General features: G+C 48.2%; 1 protein-coding gene across 10 annotated transcripts in view; it reads right to left on the bottom strand.

The window, feature by feature from the left end:
- The window catches only part of DCAF1 (DDB1 and CUL4 associated factor 1), a 78,961-nt gene that overhangs the window by 19,115 nt on the left and 33,651 nt on the right, over nt 1-26,195 (bottom strand). For 9 of the 10 annotated variants that reach the window (XR_003755398.2, XR_005659573.1, XM_029052613.1 and 6 more), the window contains 15 exons: nt 24,797-24,873; nt 21,502-21,575; nt 19,241-19,354; nt 17,145-17,282; nt 15,746-16,243; nt 15,283-15,384; nt 12,276-12,434; nt 11,184-11,363; nt 10,072-10,281; nt 7,149-7,318; nt 6,097-6,221; nt 4,044-5,298; nt 2,987-3,185; nt 2,140-2,222; nt 327-411 (listed from right to left, as the gene is read on the bottom strand). Coding sequence is in view for 8 of the 10 variants with exons in the window: in XM_029052613.1 (XP_028908446.1) it covers nt 327-411; nt 2,140-2,222; nt 2,987-3,185; nt 4,044-5,298; nt 6,097-6,221; nt 7,149-7,318; nt 10,072-10,281; nt 11,184-11,363; nt 12,276-12,434; nt 15,283-15,384; nt 15,746-16,243; nt 17,145-17,282; nt 19,241-19,354; nt 21,502-21,575; nt 24,797-24,873 (3,469 nt within the window). In the remaining 2 variants the exon portion in view is untranslated. The remainder of the gene's footprint in view (nt 1-326; nt 412-2,139; nt 2,223-2,986; nt 3,186-4,043; nt 5,299-6,096; nt 6,222-7,148; nt 7,319-10,071; nt 10,282-11,183; nt 11,364-12,275; nt 12,435-15,282; nt 15,385-15,745; nt 16,244-17,144; nt 17,283-19,240; nt 19,355-21,501; nt 21,576-24,796; nt 24,874-26,195) is intronic. The other variant, XM_029052615.1, reaches the window with a different exon arrangement.

The following is a 26,195-nucleotide window of genomic DNA, read 5'->3' as shown; positions in this document are numbered from 1 at the left end:
GGTAAATACCCACCTCCAGCAGAATGCTTGCTCCTCACACCGCTCGGTTTTTTACAGCACAGAGTGCTATAAAGATGCACGAACACAGAGTACTGGGAGGCAGAGGATGGGAAGCATAGGCGGCATCGGGCCTCGACCGCCAACACACATTCACACAGCCACTTTTGCCCCGCACCAAACCGGCTTGCGGCTATTTGTGGATTGAATTATACCCAGCGCAGACCTGTGCTGCGGGGAGAACGGTCCCTCGCGTCCTAGCCAAATCAAATAACGTGTCAGAGCCGAAAACGACTCTATCGGACCCCTGTGTCTTCGCGGGTACTTACGTGGGCAATGTCTCCCTTTGTGCCAATGACCCTATCCTGGGAGTGCTTGCTGAACTCCACGTAGTGGTCATCTGTGAAGGAATGCCTGGAGGCAAACACAAGAAGATGATAAATCATGTTCCTCTGAAATCGGCTCTTTGCTCCTGGACAAAGTTAAGGTTTCTTTCCAAGACCAGACCGCTAGCCACCTATGTCTTCCACAAACATGCACCCGACATTCGAAAAAACAACAAGGGATAATGTTCCTTTCTCCGGTATGCCACTAGCGGTCCAAAGGGTGAACGGATTCACTCCACTGGGGACCCGTTCATCATCAAAACAGAGTTAGCAAGGCCACTGGTCCTACGTTTCAGCTTCGAAGCATCCCTAGGCAGAGAGGCAGCACGACAGCGAGCTGGCACACGCACTCGGGAGCAATCGCTGGTCTGATGCAGGAGCTGGCCGTGTGGCCGACGTCAGGCTTAGTTGTGCCAAGGGAGGGCGTCGCTAAGTACGGCCGTGGACCTTTGCACCCCCAACTTAAAAACTCTGGAGCGTGGTCCAGGCCCGGTTCCGGGATGGCATCTCCCAGGCAGGTTCATACAAAATGGAGGTCACCGGTGCCAACTTTCTCGAGAGTCAAGGCACTCCTCGACTTCGAATAGCACTTCCGATGGCTCTGAACTCACGCCTGTGTTTCGACTTGACAGCACCAGGCTCGTAGGGTAATTCGTCACCCCGCCCCTCCCTCCAGGTGGCTTTCTTGTCATTCCCCCACCCCATCCTGTCCCGTCTCCCCCTCCCCCGACACACACCACCCCCAACCAGGCCTCAACCCTAGGCTGGGGGCAGAAGCAGCGATAGCAGCACAACCCACAAGAATTGCTGTACAGCTCCTTCATGCCCCTCCTACCCTTTCTTTCCTGCCCCCGCTGATGGTGACAAGAGCTGGGGGGGGGGGGGGGGGGCCTGCAGAACCCCTCCCCCTCCTTCCTTTCCCCACTGCTCCCAGTAGCCCCTGCCGAGGTAACTGCAGGTGCTTGTCACCCAGCCCCCTCCCCCCACCCCGACCCCTTCCACGACCCACCCTGTGTGACCAGGACGACTCCAAATCGTTTCAAAGGCCCCTGGAAATTTCATCCAGACACACCCAATGAGCTCAATTTTTCTATTAAAGAGGGGGTTTAAAACTCATCTGTGGGTTTTAGATTTTTAGATGGTATCTGTTAAGCGCTTACTGTTCTGAGCGCTGGGGTAGACACAAAACAATCAAGTTGGACACACTCTACATCCCACTTGGGGCTCAGTCTTAATCCCCATTTTACAGATGAGGTAACAACAAGGACAGGAGTTATAGGATTTGCCCAAGGTCACACCGCAGAAAAGTGGCGGCTCTATCCGCTCGACCGCGCTGCTCACTTGCACGTGGGGGGGAATGCACGATGCCTAGCGATGTCCAGCGCTTAGAACAGTGCCCAGCGCTTAGAACAGTGCTTGGTACATAGTAAGCGCTTAACAAATACCAACATTATTATTAGTGCAGGACTATACTATATTTGTACGTACTTTCTTTTTTTTAACTATGTCATTTTAATGCCAGCAGGATTGCTATTTACAAAATAAATCCACTAATAAGCCATATTACTCATCTACAATTGGTTGAGTGCCAACTCCAAATCATTTTGATTGGGGAAAAAAAAAAGAGACAGCTGACCGTGATTCAGGAACCAAACCCTCATTTATCCCACTGTTTCTGTGGAAAAACCGGTTCCGACTTGCGACCCCGTTTCCAGGAACCACCTGTGTCCTAAGTCTAAGCACTTCCTGTACTTACTTCATATCAAACACTGACTTCATTCCCCAGAGGGCAGAGAGAGGCTGGCTCCAAGTGGCAGATGTTAACAATAAGGATCCATCCTACAACGGGAAAGGAAGGTTAAAATTGGATACTCTGATGTTTTACACTTGTGCACAGCACGCCTACCAGAAACATCTACCGATGTGGCCTGAGCTCGCCGCGGGCAGGGAAGCCGTCTACCAACTCCGTTGTATAGTACTCTCCCAAGTGCTTAGTGCACATGGTAAGCACTCAGTAAGTGCCACTGATTGACTGAATAGCCTAGAATGCTTCTTCCTGGGCAAAGGGTATGGAAACGCTTAGGGAGTCTGGAAGCAGCTAAACTGCACATGCCCTAGAAAAAGCGCACTCTAGCAGTCCATGGAGATGTCTAACTGGACCTGAAGATAGGGGTGCATCTTGATAGTCCAAATAAGCCAGCAACACGAAGGCTGGCGCTAGTCGGGGAAAGAAACAGTGAGAACCCCTACTCTGAGTTTAAAAAACGGCTTTCTAATCGCTTCATTTTTTCCTCAAATTCTGCTGTTTCCGTGAACTGCCTCTGTAATGAATAGGAGGTGCAAGATAACTCTGAAAATGAGGTATTTCCGTATGGGCACCTAAAAAAACAACAACTAAGGTAAAATACTTCTCTTGTGGTTCATATTTACTGCGAGAATTCTTGCAGAAGGACCTCATTCTGGCCTAACTCTGCTGGGGCCCCGAAGGGCTCTATGAGTTGTGAGCAAAAAGAAAGGATCATTTCCCCCATGAGACAAACGTGGTAAAAACACGATCGGCAACGGGGCAAGGGAGCTCCAGTAGCCTGAGAAGTGGTCCTTACCCTAGATGGCTCAAGGTGTGTGATGGCCGAATTATGACAATTATAGCTGGCCTCCTCCTGCCCACTGAACACATTGTATAGCTTCAATTGACCCGTGCACGTGCCGAGCATCAGAAATCTCTCCCGTGCTGAAAAAGCACAGCAGGTGAAGCCACTCTCATCCTCATTGGCTTCCCGGAACACTGAAATGGGGCGGAACCTAGGAGAAGAGCAGGGAGAGGTGATTCATTAGCAAGCAGGAGTGAAGGGAGACTGTGAGAACAAAAAGGAAAAGAAACCTGACCAACTGGGTCTCGGGAGAGAGAGAACTGGGTTGGGGGCGGGGGGAGGAGGGGGGAAACGAGGAAGGGGGGGGAAACGAGGAAGGGGGGGGAAACGAGGAAGGGGGGGGAACGAGGAAGGGGGGGAACGAGGAAGGGGGGGGAAACGAGGACGGGGGGGAAACGAGGAAGGGGGGGAAACGAGGAAGGGGGGGGAATTGGGGGGGGGGGGGGGACAGGGAGATCCTGCAACCAAATTTTTACAAACGGTTCTGAGAAAGTGAACTTGCAGAGTGCCTGACTGGTGAAGTTGCCTTTTAAATGACAAAGGAGATGGAAAGGTGCCCTTTACAGATTTAACTGAAAGGACCAAATTACTTGGGTGACTTAATCCTTCCAGATTTTAGAAGTGCGAGTGCGGGTTTCCCAAGAGACTCCAACACATGGTAAATATGGGCTAACCCAAGAGACCACCTCGGGGTGTCCAAGTGGGCATAAGAACAGACGTCTTGGAGAGATCCTGAGCTCTACAATTTCTGAAAAGAGCAAAGAAAATCATTAAGAGCAAGGAGACTGGCAGCGCCACAAGCATCGGGCATCTCGCTACTCGGCTCTAAGAGATCGCTGCTGTTTATCCTCTCCCGGCTCACCTCCCGGTGCCGCGGTTGATTCGGAACCAACTTCACCTTTCACGTCCCGTCCCTCCCCCGTCCGCTCCCCTCCCGCCACCCCCCGCCCCCTGCCCAAATACCAGTGGTGCTTTCCCTTTCCTCAGGAGTCCGGTTCCATAGCCTTACCTGCTGAAAATAAGGTGCCTGTCAAAGCATCCGCCATCAACCCCTCCATACTTTGGAAAGGTTGCCCTGCGGGTCAGCCGGGAGGTAAAGTTTGTTGGCGCTTGCCGCCTTTGTTTGGGCTCAGGACACTGATGAGGAGTGAAGAGAGAAAAGGGTGGGCAAGTGGCAACGGGGTTCTTGCAGCGGGCATGCTGCTCTCTAAGGTATTCGGTAATGATGCTGTCCAAGGTCGGGGGGGAAGGCAGGTGTCTATCCAACTGCTTTTTTATGGCCGGGCTCTGGCTGTAGGCGCCGTGGTCCGACTTCTGCCTCAAGACACGGGTTTTTCTGCCGTTGCAGGGCGATGGCCTTTCCCTGATGAAGCTGATCCTGCCAACCAGAGGCGACCCGGCACCGTAAGACGGGCCGGGGAGGGCGAGCGGACCCTGGGAGGGCCGGGCCTGAGAGTGGACGGAGGTGGCCGAGGAGCCTCCGGGAGTATGGCTGTTCAGTCGGGCCGCAATGCCGTTGGCGATTCGCGGGGTGCGGGGGAGGGAGACCGGGGAGGCGGTGGCCGCCCCGGGGGCGAACGCCGAAGAGTGAGACGCGGTAGTCATGGGTAGGTCGGCCTCTCGGGTGAGCACCGTGGCGGTCTCTCCCAGTCCTTTGGAGATGAGGTGGTTCCGGATCAAGAGGAGCAGCTCTTTCTCGGGGAAAGAGATCCTGGACTGGGCCACCACGTCAGCCTTCTGGAGCCGGGCCAGGGAGACATCGGTGCCGATGAGAAGCGGCTTGCCGGAGACTCGCTCGATCAGCTCGGCGGCGTATTTGCAGAACTTGACGTGGTCGTTGCGCTTGTCCTGCAGCACGGGCTCTTTCATCAACTGTTGGATCTGGCAGCTACTGAAAAGGGGGAGTTTGCTGATGATCTGCCGGACGGTGCTACTGCGGGAGAGCCCCACCAGGGCCTTGCAGGCCAACGCCCGGATCTGGTCGGCGTCGGTGATGGGCATCTTCACCGACAGCAGAGACAGGAGAACCTTGATGCCGTTGTTGGACTGCACCACGTTCCACATCTTGGCCAGCGTGTGCTCACTGCACTTTGGGGGCTGGGGCAGCTTCCGGCGAGGGGTGCCGGAGATGAATTTCCCAATGCTGGAGATTCGATTATCTGGGCCGCACACACAGTTGATGATGATCTGAAGAGCTGACTTCTGAATTTCAGCATCGTGAATAAAAAATTCACCCTCAGCCACTCCCAAGATGATGCTGATACCTGTTTGTTTTGGGGTTGGTTGGTTTGGTTGTGTTTTTTTGTTGGGGGGGGGGGGGAAGAGAAGAGAGAGAAAGAGAAATTTACCCTTTTTCCAAAGTAAAAACATAACACATTTTGGAAGCAATCCCCCCTCTGAGTTAAGAGATTGGAAGAATTTGGCTCCCTCCGTTCCTCTGGAGAGAGAACGGTTGTTTTGGGTGGGTTTTGTATTTTTTTTTATCCTGGCAATTACAGCTGTAAGACCAGCCTAGAGTACGTAGTACTCTAGCCAGTCACGGGACATTTAACTTTTCCAGAAGCCATCACAAATGGTCTTTAGAGGACAGGCTTAGTAATAAGACCCAAGACCTCAGCAGTGGCTCTCCGGAAACTGAGAAAACGACGACGGAGCGATTTCTTCGTGGCCTTCATGTGACTTACTATCTTCACTCCACACCTTGTCCCAGCAAAGCCCACCGAAAATATCTAGGAAACCACTAAGACTCGTTTGGATTAACAGGGAAGAGTCAGCTACGTCACAGCTTCTATGTTAGTACTCAGCCAGTCCTGAAGCTCGGCTGTCACTTTTAAATGACAGAGAACTTGCACGGTCACCGAACACGAGGGCGGAAATACTGATTTACTCATACAAATATGCTGCACAGACCCCAGAGGTTTCCCATGAACAAGGAATGGGTTTGTTGAAGTCTTTCACTATCTTCCTATCACATGGCATCAGGCCTCGAGGCAGTGCAGCCAGCGGAGCAGCAGAGAGACGGGACTAACATCACCCGGTCATAAAAGCCAAAGCCAACCTACCCACGGTAGAGACAGTGGAGCCGGCTTCATCCAACACGTCTACTGATTCTGCCAGTTGCAGTTGGATTTTGGGCACCACGGTAAGAATAGCCAGGACATCTAAAGCGTAACGCACTGTATCATTCCTGGAAGGGGCAATGAAAAGAACAGGTTAGAGGCAGAGACGCCAGAAACACACATTGGGAAACACCCAGTAAATTGGATACACACCACCTGTCCCTCAACAGCATATGGGGCAGGGTGGGTTCTACTAGGGGCCTTCCCAAAGTGTCTGACATCTTATGATCATCTTATGATTCTCCCGACCGTAAGCTCGTCGTGGGCAGGGAATATGTCTACCAACTCTGTTCTTGTATTGTACTCTCCCAAGCACTTAATAGGGTGCTCTGCGCATAGTAAGCGTTCAATACGACTGATCGATTGATCATATGAACTCGGAGTCTCAAGGATACGAGTCTGTCTGTGGAGACGGAACAAGTGTCTGACCCTTCGAGGGAAAATGCCTAAGCAACCAAAACGTCGCTTCCCTCCCTCCAAGATGGTCGATCATTCCCCTTCAACTTCCGTCATACCAGTTAGTCCAGCTCCGGAAGGTCAGTGGCTTAAGAACAGATCGAGACGGTGAGGCTCAACCTCCAGAAAATTCAGGTGCCCTAGTCCCCATTTGCCTATTGGATTTTTTTCCCAAAAATGAGAACAGAAGAGGAGAAGCTAAGGCCGTTAATGGACAGAGCCAACAAAAATAAACACCTCACTGTCATAACACAGATCAAAGACAAACTTAGGGAGTGTTTGCTTTTGCCTCCTGCCACAGACCGCAGTAAAATACGCAGTACTCGCATATTTGAGTAGCTGGACAAACTAAAAAACCTCTTAGGCAACCCAGGCTAAAAGAGCCCGGGCAGGCCGGTTTCAACCAAATGGCGAGGAGGCCAAACTCAAATCCGGGTGGCCCACGTTTCTAAATCACTCTCCTCACAACCCCCGAGCTCAACGACCAGTGCGATCTTAAGGAGGGAAGCTGAATTGAAGCCCCTCTTTCCCAGACCCACCTTGCATAGTAGGTCTTCCAGTTGCAAGCAATAGAGATCAGCTGCAGCATGAGTTGCACGCAGGACAGTTTAAGGAACACCTCAGCTGGTTCCCAGTACAGCTGTGCTGGTCCATACTCTATCAGGAACTCCATCATCTCTACAATCTGCTCGTGGTTATAACTACATGCCTAGAGGAAGAGAAGATGGGCTTTTTAAGAATGACGTTATCTTCAAGCTGGTCAGCAAATTGTAGGGACAACATAATTTCTACACAATTTTAACCACACTCACAGGGCCTAAACTGCTTTCCAATCGCCCCCAGCATCTTGAGTGAGGGACACCAAACATTCACCCTCAGAGAAATTTCATTCATTCATTCATTCAATAGTATTTATTGAGCGCTTACTATGTGCAGAGCACTGTACTAAGCACTTGGGATGAACAAGTCGGCAACAGATACAGTCCCTGCCGTTTGACGGGCTTACAGTCTAATAGGGGGAGACGGACAGACAAGAACAATGGCAATAAATAGAGTCAAGGGGAAGAACATCTTGTAAAAACAATGGCAACTAAATAGAATCAAGGCGATGTACAATTCATTAACAAAATAAATAGGGTAACGAAAATATATACAGTTGAGCGGACGAGTACAGTGCTGTGGGGATGGGAAGGGAGAGGTGGAGGAGCAGAGGGAAAAGGGGAAAAAGAGGGTTAAGCTGCGGAGAGGTAAAGGGGGGATGGCAGAGGGAGTAGAGGGAGAAGAGGAGCTCAGTCTGGGGACGCCTCTTGGAGGAGGTGAGTTTTAAGTAGGGTTTTGAAGAGGGAAAGAGAATTAGTTTGGCGGAGGTGAGGAGGGAGGGCGTTCCAGGACCGCGGGAGGACGTGACCCAGGGGTCGACGGCGGGATAGGCGAGACTGAGGGACGGCGAGGAGGTGGGCGGCAGAGGAGCGGAGTGTGCGGGGTGGGCGGTAGAAAGAGAGAAGGGAGGAGAGGTAGGAAGGGGCAAGGTGATGGAGAGCCTCGAAGCCTAGAGTGAGGAGTTTTTGTTTGGAGCGGAGGTTGATAGGCAACCACTGGAGTAGGAGTTTAAGAAGGGGAGTGACATGCCCAGATCGTTTCTGCAGGAAGATGAGCCAGGCAGCGGAGTGAAGAATAGACTGGAGCGGGGCGAGAGAGGAGGAAGGGAGGTCAGAGAGAAGGCTGACACAGTAGTCTAGCCGGGATATAACGAGAGCCCGTAACAGTAAGGTAGCCGTTTGGGTGGAGAGGAAAGGGCGGATCTTGGCAATATTGTAGAGGTGAAACCGGCAGGTCTTGGTAACGGATAGGATGCGTGGGTGAACGAGAGAGACGAGTCAAGGATGACACCGAGATTGCGGGCCTGAGAGATGGGAAGGATGGTCGTGCCATCCACGGTGATAGAGAAGTCTGGGAGAGGACCGGGTTTGGGAGGGAAGATGAGGAGCTCAGTCTAGCTCATGTTGAGTTTTAGGTGGCGGGCCGACATCCAGGTGGAGACGTCCTGGAGGCAGGAGGAGATGCGAGCCTGAAGGGAGGGGGAGAGGACAGAGGCGGAGCTGTAGATCTGCGTGTCATCTGCGTAGAGATGGTAGTCAAAGCCGTGAGAGCGGATGAGTTCACCGAGGGAGTGAGTGTAAATGGAGAGCAGAAGAGGGCCAAGAACTGACCCTTGAGGAACTCCAACAGTTAAAGGATGGGAGGGGGAGGCGGCTCCAGCAAAGGAGACCGAGAATGACCGGCCAGAGAGGTAAGAGGAGAACCAGGAGAGGACAGAGTCCGTGAAGCCAAGGTGAGATAAGGTATGGAGGAGGAGGGGATGGTCGACAGTGTCAAAGGCAGCAGAGAGGTCAAGGAGGATTAGAATGGAGTAGGAGCCATTGGATTTGGCAAGAAGGAGGTCATGGGTGACCTTAGAGAGAGCAGTCTCGGTAGAGTGGAGGGGACGGAAGCCAGATTGGAGGGGGTCTAGGAGAGAATGGGAGTTAAGGAATTCTAAGCATCGATTGTAGACGACTCGTTCTAGGATTTTGGAAAGGAAGGGTAGTAGGGAGATAGGGCGATAACTGGAGGGGGAAGTGGGGTCAAGAGCAGGTTTTAGCACGGTACCATGCCGTGTCGGAAATGAAAAGTCAAAAACTCTAATAGAGCCTCAGTTCGTTTTCCTCAGCACAAAAACTGGCCGGTTAAATTCTTCCAAGATCAAGTTCAAAGGAAGAAAAACATTACTAGTTGAAAGAACCACTTCTTAGCTAATTTTAATTTATAGGTTTAAGATGTGCAGAAATTATTTTCATTCCCCTGAGAATTGATAAACCGAGTTCAGAATTCTCTCAGGGCAACCCTCCCCAGAGATGTTATCTCTCACTCTGAAAGAACAAACACACGCAGAAGCCAGCCATCTGGCATTTTTCTTTTACACACATGCTTGAGTTCATCTCAGCTCTGGTGAGCTGGGGAAGAATAACAGTCATTCCCAGTTAAGCATGAGTCAAATGCACATTTAAAGACCTCATGTATTGCACATAAGCAGCGGGGCCTCGTGGATAAAGCATGGGCCTGGGAGTCAGAAGGACCTGGGTTCTAAATCCCACTCTGCCACTTATCTGCTGTGTGACCTTGGGCAAGTCACTTCAACTCTCTCTGAATCAGGTCCTCATGTGTAAAATGGGGATTAAGCCTACGATCCCCCTGTGGGACAGGGACTGTGTTCGGCCTGTTTACCTTCTATCTCAGCGCTTAGTACAGTGCCTGGCCCATCCTAAGCGCTTAAATACCATTATTTTTAAATGCTCTTTATTGAATCTAGTGTTTCGTGTCTGTGGGAATTCCACAAAGTTGAAGCTTGCTTTCTGCACCGGAGGCACCTTGGAAAATGCGCAAAGAAGAATATCAGAAATGGCTCTCCCCTTCCCTGCTCACCTTATATGGTGGCTGCGGGTGAACAAGAACACCACCTTCAGTCCGTTGGAGTGACTGCTTCACTTGCTCTAATTTGATGGCCAGGTGAGCTTCAAAGTATCGACGCAGAGCCATGCAGGTATGTTTTCCAGTCTGGCGGCTGGCAAAAATTTCATCATCACTCAGAAGAGCCCCCTGATCTTCCAGGTTAAGAATCTCCAAGGTACTGATCTACATAGCAAAGAGAGAGAGCGAGAAAGAAAATGAGAAAGAAAGAAATCTAAATTTCAATAGTCACTTAAAAAAAAAACAACAACCCAGCAAAGGCATATGCAACCCTAACACGCTTCCACATGGCATGAGGGTTCAGTTCTCTTATTTAGCCCCAACAACCATATCCACAGCAAGCCTAGATCGATGATTCTTCAAGTTTTCCTGTGGCTGTATATGCGATTCCCCAAATCATCTCTGTTGGTAATACCTTTTAGTCAGTCGGTCAATTGTATTTATTGAGCGCTTACTGTGTGCAGAGCACCATACTAAGTCCCTGGGAGAATACAACAATACGACAGACCTCCCCGCCCACAACGAGCTTAGTCTAGTGGGGGAGACAGACATTAATATGAATACAATTAAAAATTAATAATTAAAACCCAGCAAAACTTCAGGAAACACTCATGCTATTTTAAATATCGCCTTTGTTGTCCTCTCTCAAATGCTTAGGATAGAGTTTTGCACACAGGAGGGAGGCTCCTAAACGGCTCCGATCGAATTATACTCGCTGTGTGGGTGCTTCAGTTGTCTCTGCCCCTGCGGCCCCAGGGAAATTCTCCGGTGGCCATTCTGGCAAAACTCTGGACATCGGATAGGGGATTTGAGACTGGCAGCGAAGTCTAGAACGTCTCAAGTCTAGGAAGACCCAGTGAGACAAGACACCCACTTTCCCCACCAGAGTGTGGCCTGGTCACGGCCTCGGAGCCCGGCTACCAGCAGAGGGCTGTCCAACAGCCGAATGAGAGCACGACCTCTTCTCCACACTGGGAGACTCAATAAGGTGGACACGGATGGCGCGGTTCGTATCTGTACTCTGCGGGGAGCTCTCAAAATCAAGTCACCAAAGAGGTATCCCGTACCAGGTTGACCAAACGACGGAGACCATCGTGCCGATCGAAGAGTTCCAAGACTGCCCGGAACGAGAAACAGATGGAGAAAAACATGGTCGCATGGCAGCAGCCGGATGCGTGGGAGCATTCCATCAGCCATAAGGTGTAATTCACCACATCAGACAGGACATTGTGAGGATGCATGCACACCTGCAAAGCAGAGAGCCAAAGCTTGAGGAACAACTCTGACTGGAATCATCAACTGCATATTCGAAACATGATTAATTTCACCTACAAACCGTGACTAATTGTGTACAGGAAAAGGGATCGAGTCCACTAAAGGAGCTACCAAGGAACCGGTAAGTTCAGTTCTGCTAATGTTTGCTATTTTCATGACACTTCAAATACTGAAAATATAATTTGGCAGTGCCACTTGGCATTGAAAAGTTACGGCTACCAACGACCGTACTGGTTGGACTAAGAAAAATAAGGGGCAGGGAGCAGCACGAAAACACCAATGGGGACCCGCTGCCTCCAGCGGAGGTACGTAAGCTACCGCGTTGCGAAAGGAGATGTTTAAAAACGAGGAATTACGGAGACAGTCCTGAAGCAAGTGGAAATGTTTCGAGTCTCCACAGAAACCTGACAGAATTACTGGTTGCCGGGGAGCTGTAGCCAATTCTCCCCCACCTTAAAGCAAATTCATTCTGAAAACCAATAATCAGCACAAACTCAGAATGAAAAGGCACTGAGATACATTAGGCAAATATCTGTGGAGGAGAGACTGATGCTAATGCAACAGGCGTCAGAACAAGACATTTCTGACCTCAATAGCCTCTCTCTGCTCCAATGGGTCCCGTTCACTGGTGCGTGTACGCCTGCTTTGCCGTTTTTCTAAGTCTCAGAGCTCCTTTCACCTTACAGTTATTTTCTTAACTTTTATCACCGACCCCACTCGCCATAGGAACCTAGTCTACAGTCGATAACATGCGTATGACATCGAAGGGACGACAGGCCACACCCCCTAAAACCTCCATCAATATTCCTTTTCCAATTTGAAAGCATCCAGAGCAAACTCGGTTCCCAGTATCATCACCACCACCCTGGCAGAACTGTTCTTACTCTCTCCATGGCATCCTGGTTGTAAGATAGATAGTACAAGCACATGGACACTCCGGTTGCAGCCATAGAAGGACGGGGAATTTCCAGTAATTTCTGCACTCCACCATGAGCCACAAACTCTGTGGCAAATTTGTTGTGAAGCAAAAGGGATGCCAAGTGCTAAAAGAAAGAGAGAGAGGGTTAGTGCAGCATTTTCACCAGTCTCAAAAGCCTCTCACCTGTCCTCAGTTCCCAGGTACCTCGGACTAGAACAGCGATTCCCTTCCTCCGCTCTGACTTGGTTAGTGTTAAAAAACTGGTTTCCGCAGGAAGTTCTAAAACACTTCTACCAAAAGGGGCACGACGGCCCCAAAGCAGGCTGTGTAGCCATCCTCCTTTGTGCAAAACACGGTACTAAATGCTCGGGAGAGTACAATATATACCTGACCACAAGTCTTAGTAACAGTCAAACGCTTTTCCTGGATTCCAGACCTAGTTCTGCTGTGGGCTCCCCATCTAATCAAATCACTTAGCTTCTCTGTTCCTCAGTTTCTCTCATCAGTAAAAATCAATCGATACTATTTCAGTGCTTACTCCGTGCACAGCACCATACAAAGCACCTGGGAGAGTACGATATAGCCCGTGGACATGACCCCTGCCCTCGAGGAGCTTATAAATCTAGTAAAATGGGTCTCACAACTACTGCTCTATCATTGGGATGTTGTATGGATTAACGAAAAATGAATTAAACCATTGGCAGCAAATAGAAAAAGTGCAAAAAATCCAATGCATGTAAGAAGGGGCATTTCTCCCACAGAACCTACGTTCAATACCCTCTGGAATAACTGACAATTATAATAAGAAGGGAATTGGTTATGCATTTATTATGTGTCGAGACACAAGATGATCAGGTTGGACATAGTCTCTGTCCCTCATGGAACTCCCAGTCTAGACAGGAGGGAAAATAGGCATTTCAATCTCCACTTTAAAGATGAGGAAATTGAGGTCTGGAGAAGTTAAGTGACTTGCCCGCGGTCGCCCAGCAGGCAAGCAGCAAAGCCAGACTGGGAACCCAGGTTCCCTGACTCCCAAGTCCGTGTTTTTTTCCATTAAGCCAGGCAGTTTCCCTCTACATCTGTAGACTTTTCAAAAGCAATATTTCCTCCCCAGTTTTATTTTGTGTGAATCTACCAAAGTCCTTTCCATTCTCCATCAGTTTTTAAAAAGCTATGCATTGCCTGCCACATTCCAGCCTAATATATACCCAAAATGCCTTTACGTACTCCAGTTCAAAAGGGAACCTTTGGAAGTAAGGCCACCAAACTGATATACCACCTTGACCTTTCACTAAATTTAGACTCGCAAATCAGTTTTGGTAGGCTGATGGCTGTCAATGCTAATTTTACTTTAATGTCAGAATAGTGGAAGCTCTACAACTGGAGAAGAGGATAGGCTACTAAAATATTGCTATGGGCTGATGGAGCTATCATACTTTCACGTAACATGATGCTAGAGAATTCAATCCTAGCCGTCTTCAATGATAAATTCAGATTTTAGCCCCAGGACCCTGACAAAATCAGTTTGGCGAGTTAAGGCAGAAAGGTGAATGGCTAATGGGTGGTAAAATTCCAAATTAACACACATACTGCACTTCCCATATAAGCCTGGGATCTTACATTTAATTATGAAAATTTGGGAAGTATGAAGAATGCCCAACTTGAAAATGGAGCAAGCATAGAAATGAGGTCACTGAAAACACGTATTTCGGGGAAAGGCAAGTTATCAGCCATGTCAGTTTTGCTTTATAGGTCATCAGACGCCTACCCTCTACAGCAAATAAAAACTCCTGACCATTGGCTTCGAGACGCTTCATCAGCCCTCTCCTTCCTACTTACCCATTATCTTCTCCCACTAAACCCTGGCTCGCACTCTGTTCCTCCCAAGCTACTCACCCATGCCTAGTTCTTGACTCTCCTGCCCCCTTCCACCTGTCCACAACAGATCCGCCAAACCAGTTCTCCCCCATCTTCACCACCCTGCTGAAACCCCACCTTCTCCAGGAGACCGTCCCTGATTAGTTTTGCATCTTTCCAGGCCGTATCCTTTATTTTATTTAAATTTATTTCCATATGTATGTATAATAATGCCTGCCCCTCTGGCCAGTGAGCTCATTGTGGGGAGGGAATATGCCGTTTATTGTTATATTGTACTCTCCCAAGTACTCAGTACAGTGCTTTGCACACAGTAAGCGCTCAGATGATTGAATAAATATCCTTCCTGTTACCTTCGCACTTTTACCTATTACTATTTTTTGCAGTCCTGTACCTATCATTGGGCATATTCTAATACTTGACCACTTCTTCCTCCTATTTGTAAATTATTTAATGTCTCCCCAGCTACATTAAAACTAAACTCCCTGGGAGCAGGGATCGTGTTTACTTCAGTTGTACTTAGTACAGTGCTCGGCACACAAAAGGAGCTTTTAAATACTAAAATGAATCGTGCAGTTTGTCCCATACTAAAAATACAGTCTCATATCAGGTCTCAGGAAAAATGCAACAGAATCGACTCTTGCAAAGCATGGCTTTAATACTCTTTAAAGAAATTAAAAAGCCCATGACCATCTGGATAATGAGAAATAGTCTGGACAAGAAGATATTACTTCAGACAAATTCTCATTTTGATCAAGTAACAGTCGCTATAAACATTTGCAATTGAGTGAGAGGTTGTCTCTAACCCCCTCCACTCTCTCACATTCACCTCTGCCCTTTCGGTCGTGGTTTCTGCCCAACTCTGAACTCTTCCATATTATGCCATCTTCCCTCAACCCAAGGCGACAATTAGTTCTCCTGGGCTAGAAGTTAACTTCTCGCCAGCTTTCAGCCATTGTCCTATATACCATTAGACATTCAACCTTTTTAAATTAATGGTGCAGATTTTCAGGCGACAGTCACTGAAAGAGTAGGGAGCATACTAACCCTCAAAACCAAGATTTTGGAGCCATACCTCTCAATTCTTTGCAACTTACCTTCAGGGCTTCAAAAGTGAGTAGTACATCATGAGTACGTTTCAGGTCAATATAAAACATCATCAGTTCCCGTGATCCAAGTTGCATGAAAATAGGAAGCAACTGAAAAGGGATTTGAAATACTTGTTTAATACTAGAGATAAAAAGAGGGAAGCCAGCAAAAACCTATTCTGACTGCCCCATTCTCCCATACATCCAAAATTTCCGACTTGGGACTGAGATGGGAGAACCTGCTCATCTCAGAAAGAAACTATAGCATCCTACCACCCTTTGCCTGGCTGACCGTGAATACTGGAGTTGGAAGCCCTTCCATCGCAAAGTGCTATCATCATGAATTAAGGTTCTAAGCCGCACTCCACCACAACAGCCCCTCTTGGATAGTATTCTCCATTCCCCCAGAGAGAGTCAACATTTCACTAGCGGAAGAAGACACACAGCTTGTCCTAACCCCCATTACACTTACCTCTTGATATTCCCCCAGAGGGGTCAGGTACTGTAGAATCAGTCGCTGCTCTATAGCAGAAGTCAAAGGATAAAGGGTGTAGTTAGTACCAATTACCCATGGAGACATTTCTGACCAACTGCTGTTAGACAACTCGACCAACATGCGATCTGGTTCAGAAACCGGGAAGCCCAGTTTCTGCTTGGCCTTTCGAAACCCATCTCTTTCGCTCTGTCTGGCCAGCTTTGTTTTCTTCACTGCCCCTTCCTCAGGCTTGGTGGTCGAATTCACTCGGCTACTGGTCTTATGGGCCGAATCCAGGTTAAAGGAGAGCTCCACATCTCCTGGGGTCGCATCCTGCTCCTCTGCCATCTCGCCATAGTCCATGTCCACAGCCTCTTCATCCAGCGGCAACAAGGGTTCCGACTGAACTTTGCGAGGACTGGGACGTCGATTTTCCTGACGGACTGTCATTTCGTGCACCTGCAGCTCCCGAAGCCGTCGAAGCACTAAAGCCACCTATCAATTCAGGGGGGAAAAACTGAGTACCGGTACTTCATCTCTGCCTCATCACAGCACAGCCTCGATATAAACTTTAGGGACAAAGCGCTGATGAAAAAAACAGAAGCCCTGAAGTCTTACTGTTATTAAATTGGGAGCAGCCCCTGTTCATACCGGTGTGTTAAAATTCATCCTCCAATAGTAATCTTTGCAAAAAATGATTTGGTACTCTACAGAGTTGCCCCATTCCCCGTGGGATATTTGGTACGGCGCTCCGGAAGAAGGCAAAATCACCCTAATCTCGTAAAGCATGCAGTAAGCTGCTAAATTCTCCGTCAGTTAACTTTCCCAGAAATTGAACTGTAGCACAAGACCTGGAAACCTATTCACCCCTCACTTTGGATCCACACTGACCTACCTCGATCTGATGCTACTGCTCAAAGCAAAAGAGCCTGGGTGCAACAGTGGCAGGCATTACACAATTTAGCTTTGCAAAATACGTGCAAAAATATTTCCCCTGTCCATTAAACGCAATCTAACCATCTATCTTGCGCCCAAGAAGCCCAGTGTAAATGTTTTCAAGTCACCATTCTTCCTTCCCTCCTCCCTTGGCACAGGTTATTAATTGTTCTAAACAGGGCTGACATACTTAGGATTAAGCAAATCAAGCAGAAAGGATGAAGACTACAGGATTTAAGAGAAGGGGGAGAGATACCTGCCACAAAAGCCAAACGAAGACACACAGCACTGGAGAGCACATTACATTCTGCCTTTGCAATTTTACTATTATTGGTACAAACAAGCCCAGCAACAGCTAAATCTCCCAGGCGACAAATGAGGTCTATTTATGTCAGGAAAGAATTTATTTTTACGCCCCTCTCTCCCACCCATTCAAAATTCATTCTAATTGGGGCCTTACCAGCTGCGAGTTCTCATCCCTGTAATTGGCAGCTATATCTTGATTTTCCATAGCACCTCCCAACAACCCAGTAGAATAGGTCCTCAGTGGTTGATCGGCCTCTCGTGCCCACTTGAATAGATTCTCAACAATTCCTTCCTATAATTAAAAAAAAGAAGTCATTCAAACCCCCCCCCCCCAAAAAATCTCCTCTTCAGATTTCACTAGGTAGAACCATTAGTTCTGAAGCCCGTTCTTTTCTGTTAAACTATTTGGAAAATATTGAGGTCTGACGCGAGAATTTTTTATTTTTGAGTAGCAAAGTACAAGGGGGGTGGGTGGGGGAGGGGGGCCGGTGCCCACACACCACAAAACCCAAAGGAAAAGGGCACTGCCTCTGATGAAGCAGCTACACTGAACAAGAAGTCTCTTAAATCATCTCCGAAGGATTACAACAGGGCACACCTTTGTGCCTGTTTGTAGAAGGGGTAAAAGGGATGACCCTAATAGTTACAGACCAATGAGCTTAATGCAACAGACTACATAGGCAAAAGAGAAGCAATCAGTGTGATTTATCTAGGCTTTAGAGACACCATCCTAAATCCATCTTCACTGAGAAGCTAGGAAAGCACGGTCTTCATCAGTCTACTGTAGGGCAGGTCAAAGATCACACCCAAACAGGCGTAAATCATTAATGGTCCAGGGTCATCTTGGGAGATATAATGAGCGGGTTCCAGAGAGATTAGAGTTGGGATGGGTTTTTCTCAATATCTTTTAATAATAGGAATTGAGGCCATGCTCGTCAACTTTGCAGAGTGTATTCAACTGGGCAAGTTTGCTAACATTTGGAAGATGGGATTAATTTCCGAAGTTGGCAGATAAACAGGGAAAAAAACAGGGTGAAATTCAAGAGGGAAAAGTGCAAAGTACTGTGCACTTAAAGGGGCGGGGGGGGGGAGGGGTGTGCCCTTTAACACAAACTGGGGACAGTTAGGCTAAGCAAAAGTACAGCCGAAGAGAGACAATCCAGTAAAAACCACTTATTAATAATAATAATAATAATAATAATAATAATAATGGTACATGTTAAACACTTACCATGTGCCAAGCACTGTTCTAAGCACTGGGGTAGATACAAGTTAATCAGGTTGGACATGGTCCCTCACACATTTTACAGATGAGGTAACTGAGGCTTAGAGAAGTTAAGTGACTTACTTAGTCACTCACTTATGAGGGTGTCATGTAGCGCCAGTAGTAAAAAAAGTAAACCTGTAACGGAGACTACTGGATAAAAGGAAATGGGTTTAAACTAAAAAGGAGAGATACTTTGGTCGATTCTCAAAGGTGATAATCAGGGTGGTGACATACTGGATTAGGATAAGAAGGGAGGTGGTAGAAGCAAACAAGACAACCAGCTGTCCTGGATAGTTTAGTTTTCCCACCTGCCTGGGGGCGGGGGGCTAGACTAGATGATCTATGTGCTGCACATTCCGGCATCTCATAAGCGAAAAACATTTTTTCAAGAGAGTCCTCAGCGTAGCCCAAATCACATCACACCGCCCTCGGAGACTTAAATGCCTCCTCCCACTTAAAATTTCCAGAAGTCACAGCATGAGAGCTAAAAACTGAAATGTAGACAAAGATTATAGGACAATAGATGGTGTGTCGGGACAGGGACCATGTCTAATTCCCACCTATATATTCTCTCCCGGCATTTAGTACAGCAGTCTGTACGCAGGAAACATTTAATAGTACTACCACCAAATAGTTGATAACTTGTCAAACTCTTGGAATTAATCCTACTGGGAAATACATGACGGTATTGGACTACTGGTGTTAGCGTGACCTAGTTCAACGAGCCCGGGCCTGTAAATCCGTCCCCGGTTCCGCCCCTTGCCTCCTGTGTGACCTTGGGCAAGTCACCAAACTTCTCTCCGTTTCCTCATCCGCAGAATGCGGCGCCTGTTCCCCCTCCCTTGGACTGAGAACCCTACGTGGGAAAGTGCCAGTGTCTGATCTGATAACCTCGTATCAACCCCGCCGCTCAATATTATTATTACGAGACATTTCCACCACGCTGAGTCCCCACGTTGGTATCAACTCATTAAATGAGCTACCTTTTCTTGAAACACCACGGCTGTTTCCAGTCCTGGCATGATATCCAGTAGGAGTCTACAGGCAGCAGTGTTCAAGGTGGGATCCCTGCTTGACATCACATATGTGTTCACCAGCTGTGGGGAGAAGAAAACGACATCTGAAATCCAATCCAAAAACGTACAAACCTGACCAATTCCTCAATGTCCTCCAAACCCCCATCTCAAAGTGCCAACTGTGAAAGGAAAGGCCTTGGACACCAAACGATAAGCCCGTAAATTACTTCGGGCAGCTACTAAGTGTCCTCTCCTACTCATGCGGCCATGATGTAATCAAAGGACTTTTTTCCTGATGCATAATGCAAAATACAAAATATACATACATACACACACACACATTATATATATTGTAAAGAGACATGCACAAGATGAAACCACGTTTTAGGACAACAACTCGGCAATTCAGGAAGTGGTAGAAACCCCAAATGGTTGAGGCAACAGGATGTCAAATGGCCACTCCCACTCTTAGTCATCACAGATGAAGGGTATCGCTACGTCCAGTTCTGTTAATAACGTTCTAGCTCTGTGCCTGAAGAAACCTCGGGTGATCGGGAAATCGTGTTATATGAACGATCGATTCAATGGGAGTTACTGGGCTAGAGTTCGAAGATGCCACAGTGACCAAAACATTTTGGAAGACTCCTGGTTATTGGGTTAAGTGTTAGATGGTTACGTGTTTGTTTGTAACACTGTTTTACTGAATTCCATACGGCACCGTTCAGTTGCAAAAACACAGAGCGTCACAAAATATGGGACACTACAATAGGGCTGGTTCCATTGCTTAAAGCTGAGGGAACCCCTTGCTGTCACTTCCCCTCCAGAGAAAGGATTCTCTGATCGACATCAATTGTCAGGTTAAAGCCTGGCAATCGACTGTTTTCTGCCTGATGGTCTCTAATAGCTTGCTAAGGGACGAAGCAGAGCAAGAGGCAAAAATAAAAAGGGGGGGGGGGGGGGGAATGACCCTCAGAGATTTCACTTTGGGGGTGGCAAAATCTGGGGTGAGGGGAAGAACTCCCCAGCCCTGTCGCCCCCTGCACCAGGGTGGCCTAGAATCCTCGTTTCCTCTTGTAGCTTCACCCCACTGCCAAAGGCTCCTTCGCCCTTACCCAAAACCCCCAGCCCATGTCCTAATCAACCACCCCTCCCCCTCTCCCATCAAGGTATAAACAGCTGTGCTCCCAGTACTGCAAGCTCCCTCCCACCACCAACCATGTGCATTCTGGATTCCCCTTCCTCTCCGAGCCCCTCCCTCAAAACCCACTCTCTTGGCCTGGGTCTTTTCCCTGGTGCTCCTGCTCCCAAATCACCTTCCCCTCCGGCTGAGCCTCTGCCTCTAGTGGAACCGGGAGCTCCGACAAGCCGAATCCGTTCATTTACTGGGGCTGTGGTGGTGATAGTATTGCTCTAAGACCATACTTTTAAGGAGTCTGTGTTTTCAAGTGTAAATCAAGTCCGCTTTGCAAGTGCCGCCACTGAAACTTGAGTGACTCAATCAACTCTTGCTCCCAGCACCTCCCGCCCGCTCTATTTGCGCCTACAGAACGCAAATTCTAAGCAGTCCAATTCACATCGGAGAAAGAACGGTTCTAGCCAAATCAAGCAGTGAAAACACATGCTACAGAAGAATCGAGCGTATATCGGTACAGGCACCACGTCACCAGATCCTCGGCAAATGGAACTAACCTCTGCTAGATGTCACACGAGACATCTATAGAATACCTCTCCCACAAAGATGGAGCTAACGATAGTTTCCTTTTTCTATAAACAATGAAGACGGGGAAATTTTTTTTGATTTTTCCCTTTCCATCCACTGCAGTCTCTGCTCTGAAAGACCAGTTCAATTATTCAGACAAGGAAGAGCAAGTATAAAATGGGCTAGCCCAATTGTTTTTTTCCAGAAATACAAGAGAAGACACTTGGGGTGAGAGTCAATCACCTTGCCAAAATCTGAGCAAGCATGACTTGGAAGCTTTCATCACCTTCCAGGTGAACAAGCTACACCCGGAAGAGAGGCCATCTTGGGCCCAAACTGTTGCATTTGAGAAGTGGGAAAAGCCCGACTAGAAGTTGGGAAGAAAAGTGAACAGAAGAAATCCATCCACTCCCCTACTTCCTGCTGGCCAGGGCAGTGGGGGGAATAAAGTCACCTAATTATAAAGGCTAATGAAAGTATAACATTTGCTGATTAAAATCCCTGGGAGAAATGCAAGAAGCAAACCTACTGCATTCATGAAATCATCATTCTTGAAAAGTATTCTCAGGAGATGGCCCAGCATACACTCTGGATCAGCTCGACCTGCCAAGGGGAACAGAGAAGGGGTAAAAAAGGAATGAGTTAGTCACCTCACTTCAAGCTATCGAGTCCTCTGGCAGGCACCCAGTAATTATGAGCACAACAAAAAGAGAGGGACAGCAAAAAGGAAGAGGAAATCAAATTCTCTTGGTAAACTGAGTTTCTCAGGGGATACTACACTACAAAACAAATGTGAAGTTGGAACTGCTTCACAAATCGTTCGTCCGGTTTACAAAGAGAAGCGGTCCAAGGGAAACGATGGAGTCTCCCGTCGGAAACGACGGACGAGCCTCGGTCCCGTCACTTCCGGAATTCTGTCACATGCGCGTGAAGGCCGAGGCCCGAGGCACCCGGCTGAGCGCAGACCGTGCGAGTCAAGGCCGGCCCCGGCTGTTGGGCAGCATGGAAAGCCGCCTTTGGCCGAGCACGTTTCTCCTTTTCCGCGGCAGCGCCTTTGTCCTCAAAGGACGGAAAAGCCAAGCGGCAGTTCTGAGCTAACGCCAGGAGGAACTGCCTCTTGCCACAAGTTCCCAAGCATCAGGGTCGAGGCAGAACATTTTGAGGATGGCCTCCGGTAACGTCCTCGTACCTTCTCCTCTGGCCACCTCTGGAGCGGGCTCCAGTGCTGAGCCTCTCCATCCAAGAGCGTGCTGGGCACCACGCTTTACCATTCATCCAGACTGGATGAGCGCACCATCCCCGCTGGGCTCTGCTCATCACCACCTTGGTGCCTGACAACATCACAGGCCCTCGGCGTTAGGGATGAGCTCTTGCCAACCCCGTCACCGGCTAATACGCCTTAGTGCGGATGGAACTGGCAACCTTGTTGGCTATGCCATCGGCACGGGGGCCTGAGCCTCCTAGCTGAATGGCGGCGTGGTGACCACAGCTGTGAGGGAGAGGTCCATCTTGTCTTCGGGACGATTCCTCTTTCCTTCGGGAGCTGATGTCCCAGCTTTCCCAATGCGACATTGGCCATGCTGATGCAACTTGTGTGGCATGCTATCGTGAGATGACAACATCACAAGCAGCACAATTTTTCCACAACTTTACGCTGCACCTCAGCAGGGTAGCAGGCACTGAGGCGTTGGGCTCACAGAGCGTGACTTCGGTCTTTTTCGGACTGAATTTCGGCCCAAAGTAATTAGTCACTCATGCGAAACATTCGGTAAGCAATTCTATGCCTCCAAGAATGTTGTTGAGAAATGCAGCTTGAAGTAAAGAATGTTTAACTTCACAACTTTAAAGACAAGGGCGCACAACTGCACTGCCCACTCCTTAGCCTTTCCCTCCGTTTCGCCCCATTCTCCTTTCCTTTCGACATCCACAATCAGTAATTCCTTCCTAAATCCACTAACGATTCCTTGTTTCGCATTCGCCTTCCCGCTTCAACCCTGACTCATGCTCTTAGGCATCGACAACCACTATGTATTGGGTGATGCTCCTCCATTTCACACTACAGAAAGCTTACAAATGTAAAAGAGTTCTGAATTAGAGGGTCTTATGTGCTCCTTTTGGGCGCCCACACTTGGGATGTCTAATGAACACATTTGATTAGAAGAGTTTGAGAGAGACAAATAACAGAGAGACCATAAAAAAGCAAGTAGGCAAACAATTGATAAAATTCAGATTACATTTTAGGTCTCACACGCTGCCACTATCACGAACACCCAAGTTTGGAGACCTCTCTCCATACGCTATGGCTTCCGATTAGAAGCAGGGACAACTCCCGGGGGACGGCGGTGGAGACGCACCGCCCTCACAGGACTGAGTTTAACCAATAGCTTTGCCACCAAGGTGTTCTGGGCAGAAAAGCTGCGGCTACCCTGCCACCGGGAGCCAGAAAGGGGCCGGAGGTGGAATCAAAATGCCAGTTCCAACCACTCCCCAGGCCCACTGCCCAGCCCTGCCACTGACAGAGTTTTTTTGCCTCATCCTCACTGGACTCTAGTGCTGGCCCAGGACAAACCAGGACGGTGTCCAACCTGAGTAGTTTGTATCTACCCCAGTGTCAGGCACATAGTAAGCACCTAAATACCATAAATAAATAAAGAAAACCAGGTGAGTTGGGAGCCACCCGAGGTTTGCACAGTGATAGTGACCAGCACCTCCTGGCTACCAAGTGGCGCCGTGACCGACGGCCCCAAGGGATTTTAAGAGGCTCCCTAGCCCCGGCCTCGCCCCTGTAGGGTTCCCAGGATATCTGAGTGGGCTGAGGTTGAGGCATTTGGGGCTTCGGGCCCAAGGACAAGGAGATTCTCTGGCCAGGCCCCAAGAGCTCCACGGGGGCCAAAGAAACCCCTATGTCAGTTGTAGCGGTGAGGAGACGGTGCTTCAGGGAGAATAAGTTCATTCATTCATTCATTCATTCAATTAGCATCTATTGGATGCCCCCAGTGTGCCAAATACTATATGAGGGACTTGGGAGAGTACAACAGATGTCGAAAACACAAGTTTCTGACCTCAAGGACCGTGCTCTCCTCTTCAGCTCCTCTTTCTCCTCCTCTCTTCCCCTGAAATCATTTCCCCACCCTCCAGAGCCCCACCCCACAACCCCTGACCCAAATTCATTCCCATGCTCAAAATGAAAAACTGCCACTCCCGTTAGTTCGCGTTAAATGACCAAACACGTAGCCCTTTCCGCTTTCCGTAGAGATGTTAGGAACGTTTAGGCATTTGTGGTACACTGCCGATTGTTCCACCCAAAGAAAGGAAAATAATCACCACAACCTCCCTTTTTCCTTCCTTTGCTACATTATTCAAGGGCAATTTAAGCCATTTTTCTTAAAAACTGCTTCATTTTGTTACAGAGGGATGACCGAGAGCTCCAACTATTCAGCCGGAGAAGAATTACAAAAGGAATGAGCCCACGGTAGGAACACTTACTCTGATTTCAGTTTTTAGGTAGCACAGTATAGTAGACAGAGCACTAGGGCTGTCCAAACAACAACTAGGTTCTCTTGCGGGCTTCATTACTGTTTGTGATCTCATTCAGATGTTCTTTGCCCCGGTTTTCCCAGCTGTAAAAATGGGAATACCACCGCATTCGCTCCTACCTAGCTCACGGTGATGTTGGGAGGGTGAGGTAATATACGTTCAAGTTCTTGGAATTCTGCTGAAAATAGACACTTAACAGATGTGAGGTATTAGAAATCATTATGTACTAATTTAAGAACGGTTAGAAACAGGACCCTAAGACAGGACTTAGTCTACACAAGCCTTACCAGGATGCCGATCATCAAACGGATCAGGATCACCCTTGCGATACTCTTCAGTTTCCTTTTCAATCAACTCTGACATCCTGGGTCAAAAGGGAGAGAGAAAATGAGTTCCTCCTCATCAGTATTTACAGGATGTTTACTTGGGGCGAAGCACTGCACTGGTACTTTGGGAGCATACAATAAAAGGAGTTATCACTCTAATGAACCCCTGAGCCGTCACTAAAAGGTAAACCACCATCATAAAGTACTCAGCCAAGTCGTACATATCCTAAAGAAAGATGGAAGCAGTACCTAGGTAAAAGAGAAAACCTAATGCACATGGAACGAGCGAAACAGTCGATCCCTAAAACTGCAACAGTTCAGCTGGACTGTTAATAATAAACACGGCAATCCTGAAACAAACAAATGCATGCTGTTCTGACTGAGATGGAACATATGGCCAAATAACTTGGGGGAAAAAAAATGCTCCAGCGCCTCAGTGGGGTAGAAGGAAAAAGACAGAATGTGGGGGCTAAGGCTCGGGCAGAAAGTAACAGGCACAAGAAGAACTGCTTAAACGCTGTTTGAAGAATCGACTGGAGGGGGATTAATCTCACATTTTTCTCACACCGAAATGGGCCCGATTTTAGGACCCACTTTAGACAGAAATGGAATTCAAAAACTTGGCACCTAACCCTGAAGCTGTATGTTCAGACTCCAACAATGTCATCACATTAGCTCAGACTTAACCAGGGCTTTAAAACGACCAGGTACGCTTGTCGCATCACGGCTCTTTCCTTTAATCTTAAACAAGTATGCACTTTGAGTCCTCTCCTTTTTCCTTTATGCCTCAAACCTGCAAAATAAGACTCTTTGACCCCTTGACTTCCTCCTGAGATACAGATATTATCCCCATGGGTCATCAAGTCTCTATCTGAAGTGTTACTTAAACCTGTTGAGGTCAGACATAAAGAAGTCTACAAGCAAACTGTTCGACTCCAGGTGGAGTTTTCGCCAAGGGCTCCTCTTCCAGCGATCTGAAAAGCATTCTGTTGGCTCCGTGACGGAGCGATCCGCTTTGCTTTGACCTTTATCATTAGTAAAACTAAATTTCAAGAAACACGGGAGCTTTCACTTTAAAACGGCAAGCATCTTAAGGGCCGTGATTATGTTGCTTACTCTTTTGGTAGGCTCGCCAGGAGACTAGTACGATGCTCAGCACACGGTAAGCCCTCAATAAATATTTACTAAAAACACTATTACATCAGATGCAAAGCAAGAAAAAGGTACAATGTTCAAAATGAGAGCAGTACTGCTTCGGGGGGCTTGGCCATTTTTAATCAAGAATGTCATCTAAGTGCTTACACTGCAAAACCTTGCACTAAGCACAGGAAATAATATGTGGACACTATTCAGAGGCAGT

This window comes from Ornithorhynchus anatinus, chromosome X2 (assembly GCF_004115215.2).
Source record: "Ornithorhynchus anatinus isolate Pmale09 chromosome X2, mOrnAna1.pri.v4, whole genome shotgun sequence".
In the NCBI taxonomy this organism is placed as follows: Eukaryota; Metazoa; Chordata; class Mammalia; order Monotremata; family Ornithorhynchidae; genus Ornithorhynchus; species Ornithorhynchus anatinus.
Note: the sequence above shows the minus strand (reverse complement) of the source record. Positions and strands in the feature narration are given on the sequence as shown.